Source organism: Dipodomys ordii, unplaced genomic scaffold (genome assembly GCF_000151885.1).
Source record: "Dipodomys ordii isolate 6190 unplaced genomic scaffold, Dord_2.0 Scaffold5, whole genome shotgun sequence".
NCBI classification, from domain to species: domain Eukaryota; kingdom Metazoa; phylum Chordata; class Mammalia; order Rodentia; family Heteromyidae; genus Dipodomys; species Dipodomys ordii.
The window spans coordinates 3682240-3705142 of record NW_012267221.1 but is presented as its reverse complement, the minus strand read 5'-3'; the positions used below and the strand labels follow the sequence as shown (position 1 = coordinate 3705142).

General features: G+C 41.1%; 1 protein-coding gene across 1 annotated transcript; it reads left to right on the top strand.

Annotated features, from left to right (window-relative positions):
* The first annotated feature begins 1342 nt into the window (after positions 1-1342).
* On the top strand, positions 1343-21669 carry Rnd3 (Rho family GTPase 3). Its single transcript, XM_013030837.1, has 5 exons — positions 1343-1767; positions 2206-2293; positions 14717-14826; positions 17780-17914; positions 19601-21669. The coding sequence occupies exons 1-5, from the start codon at positions 1618-1620 to the stop codon at positions 19850-19852; spliced, it is 735 nt and encodes a 244-aa protein (XP_012886291.1). The 5' UTR covers positions 1343-1617; the 3' UTR covers positions 19853-21669.
* The last annotated feature ends 1234 nt before the right edge of the window (positions 21670-22903 follow it).

Here is a 22903-nt window from a genome sequence, read left to right as displayed (position 1 = left end):
TATAAAAAGGCTCTTTGGAGCAAATGTTGACAAATAATACTCTGTAAGAGCCACGGCAAAGCTAGCCATGCTCTTCCCCATGGTAAGCCCTTTCCCTGTATAAACTTGTACGTTGGTCTGGGTCAGAGCTCTCTTTGGGGAAAGCTCCAGTGTTTTTAGCTCTAGAAGGAACTGGAGAAGATCCCTTTTCACTCCCTATAAGAAACTTCCTTTGCATCTCATCTTACTTTTTACAAGCTTCTAAGTTTCCATATAAAGGGAATCTACAAGTTAGTTTGGGCCAATGTCCTTACTATAAGGAAGTAACTAAAACCTTCTTAGCCTTTTGGGTATGAAGACAATGTTCTCCTAGAACAAATGTGTGGGCTGTTGTCATCTTTTTAAAGACCTGCTGTGAGGAAGAGTTGAAAAGCTACAAGTTCAGATGCAAAGGAAGGATTAAAGAGGGGCTGGAAGAAGTTTGTGCCTTCTGAGACCGGCAGAGAATGTTTTGATTACAGAATGGCACAAGCCATAGATAAAGGAATGAAAGGGCAGTGTCACAATCACTTCCTCCCAGCCTGCAAGAGGGTGGTGGGGAAAGGGAGGGTTGCAGCTAGCACCCTAGCTGAGCTATGTTTGGGTCCTTAGGGTAGGAAGACTGAGTTTCTAGTGGCCTTTGTTACTCACTTATGATCATCTTCCACTTGATACTTTTCTCCTTTCCCACCGTTTATCCTCCTCTCGAAACTTTTCTGCCTCCTCTTGAATGACTGAAAGCTCACGTTTCTAAAGCCAGTGTACTTACTATAATGACAAACCAGCCAGAAACAACCTGGATTAGCTATTATTTTACCACCTGTACATCTGCGTGACCCATTTTCCCCTTTTGATGCAAAGATTTTCTTCGTACGCTTTATTATTTGCTTGCTTATTCGTTTATTTATTGCTAATAGTGGGGATTGAACTCAGGACCTTGATCTCTTGCTTAGCATTTTCCATCAAGACTGGCCTTCCTTAGCATTTGGCTTGCGTAGGAAATCCTCAAACCTTCTGAAATAGGGAGAGTGAGCCTCTCTAAAAACATTTTTCACTGAATTCCGTAAAAATCAATGTGCACAGACATCAGTGTTTCCTCTCCTTCCGGTGTACAATTCTATCCTTCAGCAAATGGCATTTGGGATCTACAAGTTGTCCAGAGCCTTGGTCTGAAATCCCTCCCGCACGGTACCCTAGAGGGCGCGCTGCTTACATTTTCTGCGATCTCGGCGACCGCGCCGGCTCCCAGGCTCCATAAAAGGGGAGGAGGCGGATCGGTTTCCTTCTCTCATTGAGAAAGAAGAGGATTGGAAGGCCGGGCGTATAAAGCCTCCCAGAGAGCGTGAAACAAAGCAGTCGGATCGGAATTGGACTTGGAAGGCGCAGCGTGGAGTCGGGCATAAAACTTGTTGGAGGGGAGTAACGAGTCTCGTTCTCCCCCTCATCCACGCTGTGCTACAGGGGGCTCTCCCAACAGCCTTACGATTTATTTTTGTATCTGCGTTTTTTAAAAAATATATATAGAGAAAGATAAATATATAAAATATATTTTCTTCTTACGAGAAAATTCCTTTTCCAAGAGAAAATAAGGCAACATCAATGAAGGAGAGAAGAGCCAGCCAGAAACTATCCAGTAAATCTATCATGGATCCTAATCAGAACGTGAAATGCAAGATAGTGGTGGTGGGAGACAGCCAGTGTGGGAAAACAGCGCTGCTCCACGTCTTCGCCAAGGATTGCTTCCCCGAGGTGAGTGCGTCCCGCCCGGCTTGGGTTTGAGAGGGGGGCGACCCGCCGGATCCCCTATCTCCAGGTGACTAGTTAGATCTTTGCAAAACGGGTCATTCTTACCCCAACTACTTCCCCTGGGTCCCTCTGCTGAAAAAGGGAAGTGTGCTGGCAGCGGTCAGGGGCCGGGACGCACCGCGCAGCACCTAGGGTTGTTCGCTCCCGAAACTTGTTCATTTCTGGGTGCAAAGCGTGGGATGGGGAGATTTGGGTCAACATATCTGCGAGAAGCCGGTGGGGCGACCCGGATCTCCGAGTGTTTAGCATGTAGATTTTCTTCTTCTTCTTTTTTTCATAGTTGGAGATCAGGGTAGGCGATTCCCCCCCCCCCCCGAGCATGTTGGATGGGTTTCGTGTATTTTGAAATAATCTTCTTGCCTGTCCGTTTTGTTTGTCCAGAATTACGTCCCTACAGTGTTTGAGAATTACACGGCCAGTTTTGAAATCGACACACAAAGAATAGAGTTGAGCCTATGGGACACTTCGGGTAAGAGTCTTGGGACCGCGTGGTGCTGGGGGGAGGGGGGGCGCCCAGCCTCTGCGGGGCGCGCAGGACCCAGAGCTCCACAGCTCTGCGCGCCCCCGCTAACTTTGCCCCTCCGAAGGGTTCCCACGGTCCACGCTCGGTGAACATGTTACCCTTTCTGAGCGCGGACGGGAACGACAGTGAGGATTTGGGGAGTTGGCAGTGGGACCAGAAAGGCACTGTGTGCCAAGAGGGTGACCGGGCGCCGCCTGGAGCTGCGCACGGCCGAGTGGCCTGGTGCAAGTCCGCCCTTGGGGCCGTGTCCTAGCGGCCTGGGTAGCAAGGATGCTTGGGGTAGCGCCTGCGCCCCCGCGGGATCCTCCTAGTCGTGGCGATCGGATCTCGTGGTTCGACCCGCGATTGGGCAGGGGGCGGGGAGCACGGGTGGCGGTGGTTGGAGAAGATTCTCGCAGCCACAAGGTTGCGTGCGGAGTGCGCGCCTGGGGAGCCCGGAGTGCACGGCGGCCGGCGGCGCCCGTGACGCCTACCGCCAGGAATGCGCTGGAGGCGCGGGCGGCGCAGAGGCGGGGCAGCCTGGGCCGCCGCCGCCTCCTCTCCTCCTCCTCTCCTCCTCCTCCTCCTCCTGGTCCTCGCGCCGCCCTCGCGCCTGCGGTGCCCACCTGCGGCCGAGCCCTCCACTTTGCCCTCCCTGTGATCACGTCGTTTCCCTCGGGTGATCCCGCTGCTCCCCCGACCACGCCAATCTATTGCCTCACCCTCCTCCTGCCTGCCTGCAGGGCTGCGGGCAGCACTCACGAGTCGCCTTTGACCTTCCCGTCTACTTGAATTATTGGCTCCGTGGTGGGTAAATTTCAAAGGTCTGCGGTTCAAGGCCAGGTTATTGCCTTCCCATACGCCCACCCACCTGGCGCACGGCAGTGGAGAGGGTCAAATACTGGCGGGTGGAAAGGCTGAGTGAGTGGTCGGGGCAGTGGGGGCGGGGCACCATCTGGAATCAGGCTCTGGGACCCCAGCACCCCGCGGGGCCTGATGGCCAGGGAGTTCTGTGTGTGCACCGAGGATGACTTCTGGAGGAGCAGAAGCCATCAGGCTGGAAGGGCCAAGGCTCCTCCACGCAGGGAGCTAGGCTGGTGTTGGACCCAGCCACATCCAGCCAAATCCCGGCGAAACTAGCGAGGAGCGAGCGCACAAGTGCGGACAAGCAGGTTTTGTTGTCAGGGGGGCGGAGGGGGGCGGGTGGCCCGTGGTGGAGCGCTGGGAGTGGCCTCGTGGAGGTGCCTCTAAGAGCTTCCCACAACCCTGGGCTTGAACCTCTGGAGCCCTCCCCTCCCTCCTCCCCCCCACGAGGGATATGGGGGATTAAAGAGCAGGAAGCCGGGGCCAGACTTAACAAGGTCGCCACAGGCAGTCTCCGCACAAAGGCAAGCCCAGAAGTCTCGCACGAGCGCCTCTCACGGTCGGTGCCAGATGCTCCGACTGCGGCAGTGAGAAGGGTAGATTCCTTTCCCAGGAGAAAGAAGTCCTTCCTTGGACAGTCAAACCATGACCTCGCCATTGTTTTGTACTGGGAGTGCACAGGACAAATGCTATCGAGACTGTGTTGATGGATGGAATCTTAGTGATTTCTTATTTCGGTCGTTCCTATCATCAGAATTATGCAGCCCAGGATCCAGTACCCAGCTCCAGTTCTCAGACATATCATGGCAATTGTTATGCCTAGTGAGTAGGACTGCTAGAGTTGTGCCAGTAATTAGTACCGGTACTTCTCTCGCCCAACCCTGTTTGGACCTAATGCTAGGTGTTGGGTGGAGCAGTGGGTCTGATCCAGTGACTGATATAAAGCTATGTTTTGACTTAGCTCCTGGTTACCAGTGATCTCTGCGCGCAAATCTAGCTCCCTGAATCTTTTTTTTTTTTTAATCATTTGGAGAAGGACACTGAGCTAGATAATGTGCAGAATCTCTCCTAGTTTTGTGCTAATTGGCTTCAGCGCCCTGAACAAGCATGTCTTTTTGTTTCCCAGGATGAGTTCCCAGGTTGGCTTCAGCTCCAGTCTCAGTGGATCTGGCATTCCTTTCCTGGGGTTTTCACAGTTTACCACAGCAAGCAGCATTCTGGGCAGAGCCAGGCTGCTATCTGGTGGATTTAGGAATGAGACTTATTTGGATAGGGAGAGGGAATGGGTGGCCTTTAGGAATGCTAGGCTGTACCTTCCTGACTACAGCTCCAGGAGTCACAGGACCACCAGCAGAGATTTTAGATGAGGTGGCTAAAGGTCAAAAATGCCTCTTTCTTTTCTTTTTTTCTTTAAAGAAAAGACACTTAATTTTTCAAAGACTGGCAAGTAAAACACAATATGGGTAGTTTATAGTTGGAAACTGTCCTTCCAGCACGCAGATAAATATCACTTTGAATATTTGCAAGCACTTAATCAAAACCCTGCAGTTCACAGTCTTTGCACACATAGCAGAATGCCTTGTACACAGTAGTCATGCAAGAAAACCTGATGCATGAATAATATGTGTTGTTTCCAAGGAGATGAAGTTTCCTGACATTCCCACTGAATTACCTGAGCTCTAAGAATGGAAGCTTCATCAAATTATGAGCAATCACCTGAAAGGAAGTCAGTAGTGAAAGAATCACTTGTAGGTTTTTGTTTTGTTTTGTTTTTGTTTTTTCGTTCTGGGGCTTGAACTCAGGGCCTGGGCACTGTCCCTGAGTTTCCTTTGCTCAGGGCTAACATTCTACCACTTGAGTCACCGTGCCTCTTCTGGCCTTTTCTGTTTATATGGTACTGAGGAATTGAACTCAGGACTTCATGCATGCTAGGCAAGCACTCTACCACTAAACCACATTCCCAGTCCTGTAGTTTTTATTTAATGAACCAAAAACATATGTATGTTTCACTAAACAATGGTAAACTAAACTGTGGTAATAAAATATTATATTGCAGTATTATTCAATATTGAAAGATTGGGATTTAGACTTATTCAAAAGAGAAAAGAGATACCAGGATATTATTTAGAACTCCATTATGTTGCTGGGAAGGTGAGATGTTAGTTAATTAAACATAGTCACAAAGCACCACTTAAATTCTAAGAATAGCCCACGTTTACCATAGAACCCTTATATCAGCAAGTTGTCATTTCAAGTATCTTTAATAGTTGTCTCATATCATCTCAAGATTTTCATGGCAAATTTCTGAAGGTTAATTGTTTTTGACAATGTCTTGACAATTTTTTTTTTCCCACAGATACTTGTTTAAGTTGTGAAAGCAATTGCATATACCTATGCCTCTAGATGCACGGTTTCTTTCTTAGCTGCTATCATTAATCTCTGGAGAGAAAATAAAGGCTAAATCTGTCAAGTCTTAAATATCCTTTTTCTCCCTTTCTACAAAGAGATTCATATTGGAAAAATTGGGTGTGTCTCACTTCATTTAGGGAGAAAACATAAACTTTGCCTTTTGTGTGATACTCCTATTTAGGATAGCCTTCCAGCAGAGGATGGATAAGACCAAAACAGTTGTTCTCTTATTTAGCCTCTATATTTGAATGGCATCTCATCTTCCCACTATCCCTCTGAGCAGTCCTATGACCATGCATAAGAAAAACACTTCTAATTTGGGCATGAGAAAAAACAGTAAAAGTGGGCTATTTTGGGGGGCAAGACTTTTACATAAGACAAAAGGAAATCATTCATTTAGTATCCTATGAAATCCTGGAACTTACCATTTCCTTTCTTTTCTCCCCTTTCTTCCTTGGTTGTGCATTTACTATAAGCAAGTTCTCTGCTAGGCCTGACGTGGTGAGATTCTAATTAAAATATGGTCTAGAAGCATTGGGAGAAGGGGTGAGAAAGAAGCTCTTCTCATTGATAGCCTAGGATGAGCCTAATATATTCAAGTTCTTGAACTCCAGTGTCCAAAGTTCAAGATGCAAGTTCAAGTCCTAGATGCAAATGGGTTTTTCTTACTGGGCTTCCCTAGTGCTTTGTAGACCCTCTAGGGCATCTTCAGGTAGAAAACTTGCTCTCTCCTCTCCCCCAAGCACACACTGGTGAGAGTGACCAGAAAGGGTTCTTTGGGCTATCACAGTGCTCCAGAGCTCACCCCAAAATAAAACATCTCAAGATGTACTATGGAAGTCATGGGGAGATTTTTGAAGATTTTTGTTGATTTTATTGAGAAATATTTTCATTAGGATCATTTTTACTAATGGCTGCAGAAAATCTCTGAATGATTTTCAAATTTACCTGGTGAATTTCTGGGGAACAAAGGGGGATAATGGATTCCATATTTTCAGGCGTTCAGTGAGAGCTAAGTTGTTCTAATATCTTGTGCTTTCAAAATCTGCCACATTTGCCAAGCATAGAGGCAATTTGTAGCATGAAGCCAAATTCCTACTAATAATAAGAACTTAGTCATTTAAGGATCTCCATATCTTTTCCTAGGAGATTTGATTGCTGTGTAATTTCAGTAGTTGTGATCTAGGGAGTAATTGTCATTCATGCCAGCTTTTAAGCAAGGCAAGTTAATGTACATTTTATTTAAAGCATATTAGTAGTTTTACAATATTCAATTCAGCTGCTAAGAATCCTCATAATAACTATGCTATTGCTTCATGCATGCACTTTTGAATCTTGTCATGATGCAAGCTGCTTTAGGCCCTGCATGCTAAAGTTAGCACTCTTTTTTTTTAGAAAAAAATTAAATTATAAATTATTATCTTTAAATAGTTAAAGTTAGTACTTTTCATATTAAATTTTAGCATTATCAACAAAGAATGTAGTATTCATTAAGTTTTATATTTAAACAAATTTAGAGGAAAGAAAATCCTGCTTATGGCTTCACTTTGAGGACAGACTCCTATAAACATAAATCTATCTACAGTGCTATATTTATAGCTTGTACATCATTTGAAGAATGGTCTTGGTGACAAGTGGTAATATTTCTTAGAGGAATGGAAATGTTTCAGTTGTTTTGGAGGTTTGTGTATAATCAATTCAGAAAACAGCTTAGAAAGATACCACTGGTCTCTCTCTGTGTGGTGTGTGTTTGTGTGTGTGAGAGAGAGAAAGAGAGAGAGAGAGAGAGAGAGAGAGAGAGAGAGAGAGAGAGAGAGAGATTTAGCATATAAATGGACACATTGGATAAGAAGACTGTAGACCTGAGCCTGCAGTCTCTCCTGGTTCAGGGCATCCTGTCTGCATTCATTTCTGAGACTTTGGGAAGGAAGTGGAGGTACAAACTAGGCAAGAGTAAGTTCTGCCCTTAAGCTATTCACAGTCTAGTTAATGGTAACAAGGCAAACAAAAATGTTGAAAATGTGAGTAACAATAAAATTTTAAATGATGAGCAAGTGGATGAGGTGTTCTTTCCTGGGAATCTGAGAATACCCATAGTATATATTAAGGAGAGACATAGAGATATTTCTGGGTCCTAGTTATAGGAGACAAGTCTGGAAGTGTGAAAGCTGGATTTACCCATAGGCAACAAGATGCAAGGAGTTGTTGGAGGCCACATGGCCAGCCCAAGCCCTTGCACTGAAGTGTGCTCATGGTAACCATCACCATTCTTTTCCTTCTCTTGAAGTTGATCCAGTTTTTCAGAAGTCTTTTAATATCCCTCTTACTTGGGAACTTGCTTACATTGCCTGGCTACCAGGGAAAACATGATTCTGAAACTTGAGATTTCCAACTTAGGTTTCTCATAAAAAGGGACAGAGTTGAGGATGTGCAAAGTAGGCAGAGAAGCAAGAGTGCTTATTATGTGAATTATCAAGGGCACAACTGCTCCAGATCATGAACTAGTAATGATCCCTAGGAACTTGGGGATTCCCAAGTAGGGTTCAGTTCCTGAGTTTTAAACATTGTAAGAGATATGGACTAGGGTAGAACAGATAGCTGAGATGATAGTATCTAGTAAGCAACACAGAAAATTCTGTGTGGGGATTTGTCTACCATGCATGTTTCCACTCAACCTATGAACCCCACCCCCAATGGAGGAGGAGCTGTGAATCCTTAAGTCTTCATCTCTGTTTCTCTTCTCTCTCCCTCTTCCCCTCCTGCTTTCAAATCCCATTTAGTATCAGGTTTTTGGGGGTTTTATTTCCTAATCTATTTTCATAAGTTGCACATTTCAGTGAAGAGCCCAGACTGATCATTCTGATGCCACCTGAAATAACCAGATGTTTCCTCATTAATCCAGTTCTTTTGCATACAAATATGACACCAAGGACCATTTTATCTCCAAGTATCTCATGGTGCTTGGCAGGCTGTGCCAAGTGAATTAGCTATGCCTTGATCATTTTCTGATGGCCTTGAACTGTCTTCCGAGTTACTACATATTGGCAACTTTCTCAGTCTCCTTTGACAAAATCAGAAACTTTATAAACATGGAATGTAAAGCTGTCCAGCCAGGTGTTGTGCATATTGGCTTTGAAAAATGAACCTGAGAATGAATAGACTGACATTCACCACAGTAGGTGAATTCTCTCATAGGACTCCACACACAGGAATATGTGAAACATAAAGTTTCAATCTATGATGAATACTAATCCAAGTGATTTTTTTAATTATACATATGCAACTCTTACTTCCTCTATAATTTACCTTGGTTCCATTTCCAGTAAAATATTTTGATTCTTAGATATTTTTAGGTTCTTTCAATAAGACTAAGAGCTTAAAGTTAACTTTTTATTTGAAGCCCCCAAATAAAAATGTCACTTTTACTTTTATGACTTTTTATCCAATTGTGTATCTGCATAGCCCCCAGAAATTAAAAAAAAATACTGGTTACATTTTTATAACAACATATAAGTACCTATAAATTTTCATAAGATCTTCTCATAATTTCAATGGAAATTATGATTCATCTGATTCTATAGAAGAAACAAACAAAATATCCTTTCCCTCCCCAGACTGTTGTGGCATATTTGGGGCCTGGTGTGTGTAATGCAGACAGTTAGTTGGCAAAACAGAGCCTTGTGTTGAATCAGATTATGAAAATTCTGCCCAGACTTGCTTCACATTCCTGAGATTGCTGCTGATTTAAAGCTTTCACTATGATTAGAGATGGCATGAAGGGAGAGCCTCTGTAATAACTGGGCAGTCAGGCAGTCTCCTGTGTTAGCTGTCATGTACTCTTGGTGGCTTCTGAAAATACCAAAAGTTAATAAATCTTGTCTACAGTAGACCTAACCCATTGTACTTGATAGAGAAACTTCTCATATTAGGATTTAAGAGTAAAAAGCTACACTTACCATATGTCCAACAAAAAGTGTTTTCAATTCTCAGACTCCTTTAAAGCCTTACAGTGTTTGAACTGGTTTTGCCTGAAGTCCATAAAGCCTCCCTTTGGGCATGGCTCTTCCATATACATTTAATGATGTACATATATGGCATGTTCTATCTCTGCAGAAGGGTGATTTCAACAGGCAGGTATGTGTCTGAAGAATTAGTTTCTGGGTGAGGCACTTTGTGACTATTCTTGGGCTGGAAATTTTGCTCTCACTTGAAATTAATGATCGTGAAGACAAAGATGAGTAAAAGTACAATTTCAAAATCCCTTTTGAATTTTGCTGATGTTTGCCAAAATTGAGCAACTAAGAATCCTGAAAAAATACTCTACATTTAAAGGAAAGGTATAGGTATTTGAAGGGAGAGGGGGTGCAGATTTTTACATATTTTGTTGTAATAAAAAATGTTTACTTCAATTTTCTCTTTGAAAGTCTAGTAGGTTATTTGGAAAGGACCTTGGAACAACAGTGCTGTGAGCTTTTTTTTTTTTTTTTTTTTGGGTCCGGTCATGGGGCCTGAACTCTGGGCCTGGGCACCGTCCCTCAGCTCTTCAGCTCAAAGCTAGCGCTCTACCACTTGAGCCACAGCGTCACTTCCGGCTTTTTTCTTTTTGCTTATGTGGTGCTGAGGAATCGAACTCAGGGCCTCATGCATGCAAGGCAAGCGCTCTACCACTGAGCCACCTTCTAAATTTGACCAAGAATAAGAGAAATGTTAGAATCTGCATATTCTGCATGCTGGGAAAGAGCTTTATTTGACAAAAAGAAAAAAGCTTAGCTTTAATGAACTTTAATTGCAGTATATTCTAAGGCACTAGACTATATACCACATGTACTACAGGACCTACCGTGTGCTTCAGTGGCAGTTTAATCCTTGTATATATAGTAAAAACTGTTCACCTCTCTTTTATATTCACACAGGTAGCAACTTAAAAGCTTTTCATATGCCTCTTAAAATAAACCTATGAAGTCATTTTTTTTTCTCACTGTTTAGTTTCAGGAATTGTTGTAGGACTTTCCTAGGGTAGGAGATAAAGGATTCAGAGGGACATTGTTTCTGCTTTCTGGGTTTTGTTTCTCTTCTTCCTTCTGTGGCCTTTTGCCTTCCCTGCTTTGCTTCTTGCGTGACCAGAGCATTCTTAGGATTCCTTCCTTTCTCTCTGGCATGCTTGAGATTACCAAGCCTTCTTCTGCAGCTTTGCTGCCTAACTTCCGTCCTGCAAGCTCTACAGGAAAGAATTGGGCTACCAGCACAGCTATGTTTATTGCAGCATTATTTACCATAGCTAAGATCTGGAACCAACCCAGATGCCCCTCAGTAGATGAATGGATCAAGAAAATGTGGTATATATACACAATGCAATTCTATGCCTTCATCAGAAAGAATGGCTTTACCCCATTTGTTAGGAAATGGAAAAACTTGGAAAAAATTATATTAAGTGAAGTAAGCCAGGCCCAAAGAAACATAGGTCCCATGGTTTCCCTTATTTGCAATATCTAGTATATGTATGAGTCAAGCAGAAAAGGTCAGATAATGTGATGTCAGGAAAATGAACCCTTAGATATGTGTTTTAATGTTTTTTTTTCTTTCATGCATGTGTTTCTAACGCATTTATAAGATTATCTCTTTGTTGCTTTGTATGTCCCTCCCCCACAGTATAACCCCTGCTTTCACTATATTTGATGTCAGTATAACTTGTGGAGGAGATGGGGAAAACCCAGTTGTTTAAGGATACAGGTGGACCTGTTGCAACAATGAGAAGTACAAGTTGTCATGTCCAAAACGAGCTTTACAGTGCAGGGGGGGAGGGGGAGGGGGGAAGGAGAAGGATTGGGATTGGGGGGGAGGGGGAGGCTGGGAAGTGATGTGAAGGATAAACAAAGGAGGAGGCTGCAATGCTTGGTATACTGCCCATGCAATTGTAACCCCTCTGTACAGTATGTTCACAAATAAAATAAAATTAAATTAAAAAAAAACAAAAAAAAAAGAAAGAATTGGGCCCTACAAGAAGATCAGGGAAGAAATTCAAAATGTGTATAAACCTTCTAAAGCTACTCACTCTACCCTCAAAAGTCCACAATAGTTTCTTCACGTTAGCCGATCAAAAATCATAAATGAATAAGCAGTCTTATTACCTTTAATAGCAAGTTACTCTGATCCTTGATGGTCAGAAAGATTATACCTGTAAATAATAAATGTGAAGATTAGTTTTATTAGGACCTTTAGACACTCATGGATCTAATAGCAGTGTTGCTTACTAACGAAAGTAATAGGGCCAGATTGGAGTATCCTTCCTAATTAGATCTTGTTTCAAACTTTTAAGAAGCAGACCAGTGGTAGTCATAATATTCAATGTACATTTGTGGAATTAGATGAATAGAGGGGATGGATGGGGTTGGGAGACATGGGGGAGATTGATGAAAGGTGTGACTTTGATCAAGATATATTGTACATATGAACTGACATGTTGGCTTGAAACCCTTTTGTACAACTATGTGAAGATAATTAAAATACTTTTTTTAAAAAAATGGATCACCTTCTTCCTTCCACAAGCACAGTGGGTATCTTGAGTTCTACACATATATTTCCATTCCATTCCAACTGTTAGATGAAAACAACAGCAGAAGCAAACTTTCGTCAGAATCTGGTTTCACTTGAGAAAGTTGTTTCACTTTACAATTAGTCCAGAGAGTGAATTTTGCAGACATTTGCATATAATCTCCAAGCCTGGAAGCTGGCTTACTTTATTTTAGTAAGGTCTCCAGCCCTTACTCTGCCAAAGGCTCACTCAGCACAAACACAGACCCCTTTACAGGCCATAAAACCGGTGGAGGAGGGGAATCACAGTCTATAAAGGGTGGGGTATTCCCACAGCCACGTGGCTATCCAAATGGTCCCACTGTCCTCTGGATTCTCCTGGTTTTCCCCATTTTAATTAAACTAGTTCTGTCCCTTTGGACTTATTTAGCTACCTTTCCTCATTTTTAAATCTGGAAAAGATGGTCTCTTGTTGTGTAGAGCAGTGTAGGCTGGCAGATGCACAGGAGTATCCTGTCTTGAGGGAAGTAGCAATTGACACTGGAATGTTTCCAGAATTGTCTTTCCTATTGTAAATAATTTCTAAACAAGGGGATTTTTTTTTTGACACTGGTTTAATGCAGGCAGTTTGACTGAGTTGGGGGACAAGTTATCTCTTGCTAACTTTGAAGAGTAGAGAAACCCTTATGAAACTTGTTCAGCATTGGGATTTCTGCTCTGTGATCTGGAATTTTCTACCTGTTTAGAAAGTGATCAAAGCGTCAAAGTTAAACTTTGGACAAAGAAACAAGGAAAGTTACAACAAAGAGTGTAAACTTTAGCACAAACTCGGGAATATTAATATATAATACTAACCTATTAATGGTTGAAAAGGCAGACCCAGTGTGCCATGTTTAAGACAGCCTCATTCTGATGTAGTTGATGTTGAAAGGGATCAACTTTTAAAACTCTGTGTCCTGAAAGTTTTGTAGAAATACCTTCCAGTTGTCAGGCTTTTGTTATTCCAGAATTGCAGAAGTGACTAAAAAGAAGCTGTTGTGGCACATGATAATTCTGGCTCTGACTGTTTACTGATTCATACTTTTCTTCCTGATTCTTAGAACATTCCTTGTTCCTTGTGTAACACACACACACACACACACACACACCACCTGAAGTTGTTACTTTCCATTCATAAAGCAATGGTGAAAAAGCCACAGTATAACTGAGCTTCTACAGAGACATGGGATATACTAGAGAATGGACACATCCTAACTACTGTAACTTTTAGTTGCAAGGACAAACTCTTGAAAAACAGGATTATTGTAGAAATAGGAAAGATGATTTTTTAAACTTTCTCTTCTCTAAAGTTTGACAATTGAGCTTTTGGATGTATCAAGGGATAACGGCTATGATATGTTACTGCTAGAAAAGGAAAATTATGTTGGAGTGAATAGGAATTTCAAGGAAACTTTGGTACTTTAAATTTTCTGTCTGTACTGTGGAGTAAAAAAAAATACCTAAGTTTGCTTAGTAAATTGATTTTCATGTATTTTTGTGAAATGCCAATATATTAAATATGATTTCTTCAATGTAGCAGTCAGCCAGCTGGATTTCATTTTATAGTTATACGAAATACTTAGCTTCACATAAATGTTCATCATTTGGAACTCTTAAAGGAGAAAACAACAACAAAAAAAACTTCCCAAATGAAGTCTGGGGTTCGATTTATTGGCTTGTGTCTTGAACTTTTAGGCCACTCTAGACTTAGCTCTGGCCAGGATCCTTAGATCCTTAGATCCTTAGATCAGTGTCACTCTTAAAGGTGGAAGGATATATATAAAAGCGACATGATGCAACATGGCATTTATTACACTCCTGTTGCAACAGGAAGAAAAACCATATAGGATTTGAGGATAAGCTTAAGTAAGCAAGCTCAAAGGTCAATGGCTTATCCAAACTTGTAACTTCAAAGTAGAGGACCCTTGTGTGGTTTGCGGTTGTTTCCTTTGCACAAAGTGAGCCTTCCTTCTTCCCCCTCCCTGTTCCCAGGCACTGTTGCACCAATCTTGAATTTTGTTATTTTTCCCCAAAAGCAACTCAGCTTTCAGTGCTTGCTTTAACAAAAGTGACAACATAGCCACAATAACCCTAATCAATGCTTAGGAATCCTTTACTGAATTCCAGCTACTGCCTGGGTTTATTTCCTCCCAGATAAATGAGTTGTATCCTTCGTTTGATGAAGGAAGAATCAGAGACACAGAGTCCTGAGGCTACCAGCTTCCTCCCTCTTCAGTGACAGAGGGAGACTTGGTTACCTGGCTCAAGGAGCTTCTCCACTTTACTTAGGTTCTTTCCAGCCATATAGTTTTTGAAATGTCACCTTTAGATCCTGGCCCTCCCCTTTCACCCAGGTCAGACAGATAGGAGGCCCCAAGGATTATGTGGTATTGATAAATATGTAACTAACCCTGATGTGTGTTTGTATTGTATTGTTTACACTAGAAGTGGGAGAGTGTAAGAATTTAGTTCAAAAGAGTAGAGTTAATTCATGACAGACTGTAGAGACTTTTCACCTGACACCTGTGTGTCTTTGTTTCTTCGCAGGGTCTCCGTACTATGACAATGTCCGCCCGCTCTCTTACCCAGACTCTGATGCCGTGTTGATTTGCTTTGATATCAGTAGACCAGAGACTCTGGACAGTGTTCTAAAAAAGGTAATGCTGGGAATTGATGACAATACCCTGTGTCCTTGATGATATACAAATAGAGACATGTGGTTGGCTGGGATATTCAAAGATTCTAGTTAATTTCCTGCCTTGTATTTTGTAATTAAAATATTGGAAAAGATGCTTACACATAAAAACAATTCCTATACATATGTCTCACCATTTTTGATAATTAATATGTTAGAAATATTTTTTCACAGAGTTGGGAAACAAATTACCTTCATGAACTTCCATATTTGTTTTAGAGGAAGAAACAATACAGTTAAGAATAGTTACATTCAAATACTGTCATATTCACATCTCCTTTCTCTTTATAGATTGCATCCTAGTGGTTTATATTCGACCACTTAATCAAGCTATGTTTCAGTTATTTATAGAAACAAATGAACTTAGTCTAGGAGGACTAGGAGCAATACTGACATATCTTCAGACAGAACACTATAAATTATGTTTAGGTATATGCCAAATAATGTAAGCCTATTGGAAATCATCATGTATACCTGGTTTCTGGAGGTAAAAGTAAACCAGTTTCTGTAGGTGAAGAAAAACCTGAACAAACTCTTGATAGAATGAACAGGCTCAAGATGGAAGGGAATTAAATTAAAGAGGATGTAGTGACAGTTCTAGGGAGAGCAATGGGATGGAAGGGCAATCCTTGGTCTCTAGAAACTGGGACTCATCCCCTAGAATTCATCATAGATGAGTGCTTGTTGATGGAGCAGCACTGATTATTTAAGAACCCTGCCCAGATCAATCTTTGCTGAGACACGATTCAGACAAGAATATACTCTGGGGCTGGGAAGGTGGCTCAGTGATAGAGTGCTTACCTTGAGCTGAAGAGCTGAGGGACAGCACCCAGGCCCAGAGTTCAGGTCCCAAGACAGACAAAAAAGAAAAAAGAAACCCACAAGAATATACTCTGTCTCTAATGCTTGTCAACAATTGCCAGATTTACAGAGAGGGGCTAGAGTCATTACACAGCTGAAGAGCAATGTAACAACATGTCTCATTCTGGCTGTAGATAAAAGAGATGGCTTATTTGCTGGAGTTTTTACTTGATGTTGTATCAGGTTATGCATAATTTATAATGAAAAAGCTTTTCTCCTGTTTATTTTGCTTCTGTCTTTTAAGACAAAATGAACAGTGACTTGGCCTTATAGGTACTAATGAGTGTGTTTACATTCAAGTGAGGCTTAAGGCTCTCCATAACCCCTGCTATGTTTCCTCTTGATTAATTGAGCCTTAAGTCCATGAATATAAAAAGTTAGAGCATGAAAAAAGGAAAGATTTCTTACTCTTTTTTTCCCCTAGCAAACACATGGTTGATACTCCTAAATAATTCAGGAAGGGGTGTAGGAAGGAAGGTCTCAGTGGACACATTAGGCTCTCATGGGAAATGTGTTACTGTCCTCAACCCATTGGGGTGCTGTAGACTAGACATTCTTGTTTAAAGAACACCTCTAGACCTGGAGATGCCCTCTCTGGTGGTCTGTTAAATTACTCTTACAGTAAGCTCCTTTTATCTAGTGTTATACTTACATATAAGACTCCATTACCCCTGCTATTTTGTGAATTCCTTTCCAGAAGACATGGCTGTCTCTTAATCATCTTTGTCATCACCACGGAACTTTGTAGAGCATTTACGACATATTTGTGGATGTGGATAGAAGTGTCAGTCCTATCCTCAGCACTCAGTGCCAGACCGCTTCTGTGAGCCCTCAATCCTTCCTCCCACTGATAATCCTCAAACTTGATGCACAACTACAAAAAGGCAGCTGCTTGCTTTTAAAAGAGGACATCTGGACTTCCCTGCCAGGCATTTTTGAAGGCTAGAGAGCTTTTGTTAAGTCATGACATAGCTAGTCAAGTTGAACTGCTTGAAATGTTTAGGTTACACAACTTAAAATCTAACTTAGAGGCATATCATGTCTTCCTGGTATCTTAGGGCCTTCCACACATAATTGCCCTATATGGATTTGGCCTCTTGAAGCAGGACATTCTATTTTTTTGGGGGGGTGGGGAGGAGGGACAGCACAGGACTTGAAATCAGGGCCTGCGCACTGTCCCTGAGCTTCTTTTGCTCAAGGCTAGCTCTCTAACACTTGAGCCACAGTGCCACTTCTGGCTTTTTCTGTGGATGTGGTACTGGGGAATCGAACCCAGGGCTTCATGCATACTAGGCAAGCACTCTACCACTGAGCCACATTCCCAGCCTCTATTTTTTTTTTTTTTATTAGCTCTAGATCCAATACCTAAACAGCACCTTGACCATATAGAGCCATGTTTTAGTCTTCTTTGCTGGAATCTGTAAAGAAGTACTTATTCAAATGTTCTGTCTTTTTTTTTTTTTTTGGTCAGTCATGGGGCTTGAACTCTGGGCCTGGGTGCTGTTCCTCAGCTCTTCAGCTCAAGACTAGCACTCTACCACTTGAGCCACAGCACCACTTCCAGTTTTCTCGTGGTTTATTGGAGATAAGAGTCTCACAGACTTTCCTGCCCAGGCTGGCTTTGAACCATGATCCTCAGATCTCAGCCTCCTGAGTAGCTAGGATTGCAGGCATGAGCTACCAGCACCCGGCATTCTACCTGGAAAGTACTACTAGCTCAACATTTTCAAGGAGGTAGACACACATTAGAATGAGTGATTATAAGACACATATCCTTCAGAGATATTCAAGTAATTAAGATACAATTGAAAGTGCCTTTTCTCCATACCCCAAATGCCTTGCAGAGACAGATGAGAATTGATAACAGCATTGTTAGGCATTCTTGATTAGATCCACTTTTCAAAGTGAAACTTGATTATCATCTTAAAAAATAAAGTTGGCTTCTTTTTTGGGAATTTCATTTACAGTGTCTAACAGTTAAGGGATTGTTTTTACTCTATGGATATCAGTAATTTGCTGATTTTTCTTGTTCTTTCCCCCTCTCCCCCCCACAGTGGAAAGGTGAAATCCAGGAGTTTTGCCCCAATACCAAAATGCTCTTGGTCGGCTGCAAGTCTGATCTTCGGACAGATGTTAGTACATTAGTAGAGCTCTCAAATCACAGGCAGACTCCAGTGTCCTATGACCAGGTATGTGTGCTATTAGTGTAGAAAAACACACTTCAGTGAGAGTGAAAGAAACAAAATATTCATGATAAATAAGACCCAAATCAGCTGCTTCTCTGGAGGTGGTCAACTGTGAAATGTAAAATGCTTATTCTTCAGGAGCATAATCACATATTTAAGTACATCAATGCTTGATTATGTATTACCCTTGTATGAAACCCCAAGAGGTTTAGAAGTCAGTAAGCTTAAAAGAATATGGTCAGAATCAGTACCTCCCTTTAAGAGAGCTATTATTTTACACTCAGCTGCCCAATAAAATACTGAAACAGACCATTGTCAGTAAAATAGCCTACTCCATAAAACTACATTTTAAGAGATTCACTTCTACAGGTGTTTCCCATGAGGATTTAGAAAGGACAATCAATTTCAGACATGCATCCATTTAAAACTCGTAACCAGATTCTAAAAAGAGTTTATGTTGGAGTAACTGAAATGATAGAAAATATTCATCATTTAAAATATTGCATTTCTGAGCCAAGTATAAGGTGGACATTTATAATTCCAGCACTTGGGAAGCTGAGGCTAGAGAGCTCAAGTTCAAGGCTAGCCTAGGGTTCATAGAAAACTCGAAGGCAGCTTGAGCAACATAGTAAGATCCTATCTACAACAAATAAGATAAATTAAATAAGAAAAGATAAGTAAAATATTGCATTTCAGAACTAGGCATGTAGTTTAGTGGTTCTAATCCATAGTACCACAAAAAAAAAAAAACTGAAAAAATACCATAGTCATCTTCATTTCGCATTTCTACTTAACACGTGTTTCTTTAAATAAATCATTTTGATTCTGTGCATATGCTCATTGTGTATATTGCTAATATCATCCACATTTAGCAAGTACAGGTTTTGTGTTTCCTTAAATAATAGATGACATAATAGCATTAATCATTCATTATTACCCCTGTGTTTTGCACAGCCCATTGACTAGCTTTCAATGTCATTCAGAGTCAAAAAGAGAGAAAAGATAGTGTCCTATGGGGGAGCTAGAACAAACTCTACAGTCCAAAGCCCTTTGCCACATAGAAAATGTACAGTTATGTTCATGATCTTCAGCTCTCTTATCCAGTGGTGAGAGTCTGAGACTTGCTATGACTGGATGGCCTTAGTAACCAGTTACTTTTTTTTGGGGGGGGGGTTGTGGGACCTGAACTCTGGGCCTGGGCACTGTCCCTCAGCTCTTCAGCTCAAGGCTAGCGCTCTACCACTTGAGCCACAGCGCCACTTCCGGCTTTTCTCTTTTTGCCTACGTGGTGCTGAGGAATCGAACCCAGGGCCTTATGTATGCAAGGCAAGCGCTCTACCACTGAGCCACCTTCCCAGCCCCTGACCAGTTACTTTTGGTTACAGTCATCTCATCTCAAGTATTGGATGATCACTGATCCTTACTCATGATCAACCCTTAGAACCTACAACATTTATTTCTAAATAGTGATAACCAAGCATTTTAGGATAGTGTCTTGACTGCAAATAGACATAATAAAATAGATTATTTTTTAAAAAAATCTTTATTTTTTGCAATGATACTAAGAAAATACATATTAGAAAGTGTTTTTTAGTGCAGTATTATTTTGTGGCAAGAGAAGACACTTTATTTTATAACCTTCCCTTCAAGTCTTATTACTGATTAAAATTCTTTTCTTTTGCTTCTCAGGGGGCAAATATGGCCAAACAGATTGGAGCAGCTACTTACATTGAATGCTCAGCTTTACAGTCAGAAAATAGCGTCAGAGACATTTTTCACGTTGCTACCTTGGCATGTGTAAATAAGACAAATAAAAACGTTAAGCGGAACAAATCCCAGAGGGCCACAAAGCGGATTTCACACATGCCTAGCAGACCAGAACTCTCAGCAGTTGCTACGGACTTACGAAAGGACAAAGCAAAGAGCTGCAGTGTGATGTGAAACTTTTCCTGATCTTGAATGAGGACAAGAGAATCTAGTGTAAAAAAAAGAAAGAGAGAAAAGGAGCAAAACAAGTGAAATCTGAGTGAAGTGCACAGCCAAAGTCACATATATCGCAGGCCCCTGAAGGGATAACTGTGTTTTTGGAATCCCGTCCTTGGCACGTAGATCGAGTGGTGAGAAGTGAATATATTGAAGAGTTTTGACGTGTGACTTGAAAGATATGCCAAAAAAAAGAGATACAGATGGGCTAAAGATAGATGAGGAGGAATGCGAGTACTTCCAAGAAGAAAAAAATCACACTCTGAATGGTGCTTGCTTATTTTTTGTTATTGTTGTTTCCTTACAATTTGTTCGTGAATCTCTACTTTGATTTTAACTTTTCAATGTTTTAGTTGCCTTTACAAAAAGTATATATTAATATACCATCCTCATTGGGGAACTGGCACTGTGACCTTAGTGTTTAGGTTTTTTTTTTTTTCCTAAGAGGATGTGATCTAATTTCCTCCTAGCTCATCATTAAAATGGAAATTGTATCAGGACCTATGGGATTCCAGAGGAAAACTTCATGAGGCTTTGAAATCTTGCCTTCCTGAAGATTGCTACTGAGCAAGATAGTTTTAAAAGAAAGGCTTTTGAGTCCTTGCAAGATGTGTAGACCAGCACTACAAAGATCGCCTAGATCAAATAGGAAAAAAAAATGGTGTTGTTTTTTATTCTGTCTGATGGTTCTGTTCCTCAATGTGATCGTCATTAACAAGTGGTATATTGCTCAATGTAATATTTTTGTGCACTGTTTAGAGAAGAGGGTTGTGATTTTAGGTTTTTTTTTGCCATCGTTGATAAAAATGCAAAGTCAAATAAAAAGTGTCTTGCTTTGGTGTCATAGAATGATTCCAGGAGGAAAAATATAGGTACTATTTTCACCAAGAGAGGTAATAAAAGAAGAAATAGTAGCAGAAAGCTCAGTTTGTAAGTAAAGCTGTCTGGAAGGTAGTTACCAAATATACAAAGCAAAAGGACTGTTCTTTTGGGATGAGGCTCCAAAATTGGCAGCATCTAATGATCTGTTGGCTCGGTTCACTTTCTTTAATTAAACATCCATGTGCAAAGGATACACTTATCCAAGCTTTGGAGAATCCCTAGTGGAAAATTACATGTCAATCCTGACATCACACTGGGGTACTTCGAGAGTGACTGCTAAACCTCACTTACCCAGATTCCCAAGCCATGTTCAAAACTTAATGCTTATTGTGACAGTAGAATCATCAGCATTTAAAATGGTTTACAGTTATATATTATTTTTTGGACCAGCTCATTTTAGAGATGCTTTCAAAAAAGAAACCAGGAATGATCTGTTTATTGTTGGGGCTTGTTGAAAACGAGCTTTCTTTCCCATGATAATGCTTCATTTTTGAAGTGTTGAAGCTGTGCTCCCATGAAATTATGGCAGGAGAAGGGGTAAAGGTAGTTACAACACTCAATTCTGTGTCTAACAAGCACTTTGTTTTGTCTCTGCAAGAAGAATACCATTCCAGGCATTTCCCACAAAATACAGAACTTTTTACCAACATAATATGCTTTGATTGACACAGCATTATGCTTGGGGCAGTATTACAAAATAGCTGGCAAGTGCTTTCTGTATTTAAATATTGTAAAAAGAAAATAAGTTATAACTGTTATAAAGCAGAACTTTTGTTGCATTTTTTTTAATGTTGAAGTCACTTTGTATGTTTGTTTGGTCAATGTTTCTGCAGTATTTATTAAAACATACTTTTTTTTTCCTTCAAATAAAAAAGTAACCATGTCTGTCTAAATGTGATTGTTTGTTATTATATAGCTCCTGACTTCATTGTTTAGCTTTGTTCTTTCATAGAAGGAACCACAGGATCTTGCCTGACTTTTGCTGAATTGGAAGGCTTTGGAATTTGATTCTTTGTAGTAGTTTCTTAAAGAAAGATAAATATGCATAGAGAAGTTTGAAGTCAAGTCAGAAGAAGAAAATGGACTGAGTGATCTGATTATATACAAAACAAACTGTGACCCAGCTAAAGGGTTAATTTGCAGGAAGTATGAAAATTGCTTGAACTTTGTAATAGTGAAACAGTGTGGTTGGCTTGTCCTCTTGAGTTTAGAGTTCCGGTTCCTTACACAGGTGTTCACCTTGAAAGACAAGGAGACAATTGTCAAGAATCATCCAGAACCCTGGATTACAACAATGAGGGGTTTGGGGAAGGACAAAAAGTAAAACAAATGTAGTTTTGCTTATAATAGCATCTTTAAGGAACACAGTGTAACAATAATAAGCTTCCCAAAAGTTGTAAGGTAAGCACAAAATAGTTTAGAATAGTGAAGTGCTTGGAATGTCATCAGCTCAGTTGCTTCTTGGTCTTTTTTTTTTTTTGTCAGTCATGGGACTTGAACTCTGGATTTGGACACTGTCCCTGCACTCTTCAGCTCAAGGCGAGCGCTCTACCACTTGAGCCACAGCACCACTTCCAGTTTTCTAGAGGTTTATTGGATGTAAGAGTCTCACAGACTTTACTGCCTGGGCTGGTTTTGAACCATGGTCCTCAGATCTCAGCCTCCCAAGTAGCTAAGATTACAGGCGTGAGCAACCAGCGCCTGGCACTTCTTAGTCTTTAGCTAAAATCCTCACACAAGTTTTTTGTGAATATCCAAAGATATTCCATGTGAGCCTTTAAAACTGATTCTGCACAGCTAAGCCATTTCATGTAAGAATTGAATCCTTATGGCTCAAAGAAAAAGTGTTTAAAATATCTTTGATGTAAACTTAACTTCCTTAGAAATAATTCTCAGGCCAGAGTTGGGAAATCAGAGAATCTAGCATGAGTGAACAAATAAGAGCATTGATGGCATAGCCATATAATTTTTTTTAAAGCATAGAAGTTATCTGAATATGTTGAAAACACATTCCCATCATCAGATGGGAAAGGAAACAAAAGTGCTTTCCGACTCCTGGGTGTTGAGTAACTTCACGCCACAGTGTGTGAGGGGTGGGGGAAAAGGGGTAAACGGTTTCTGCTGATC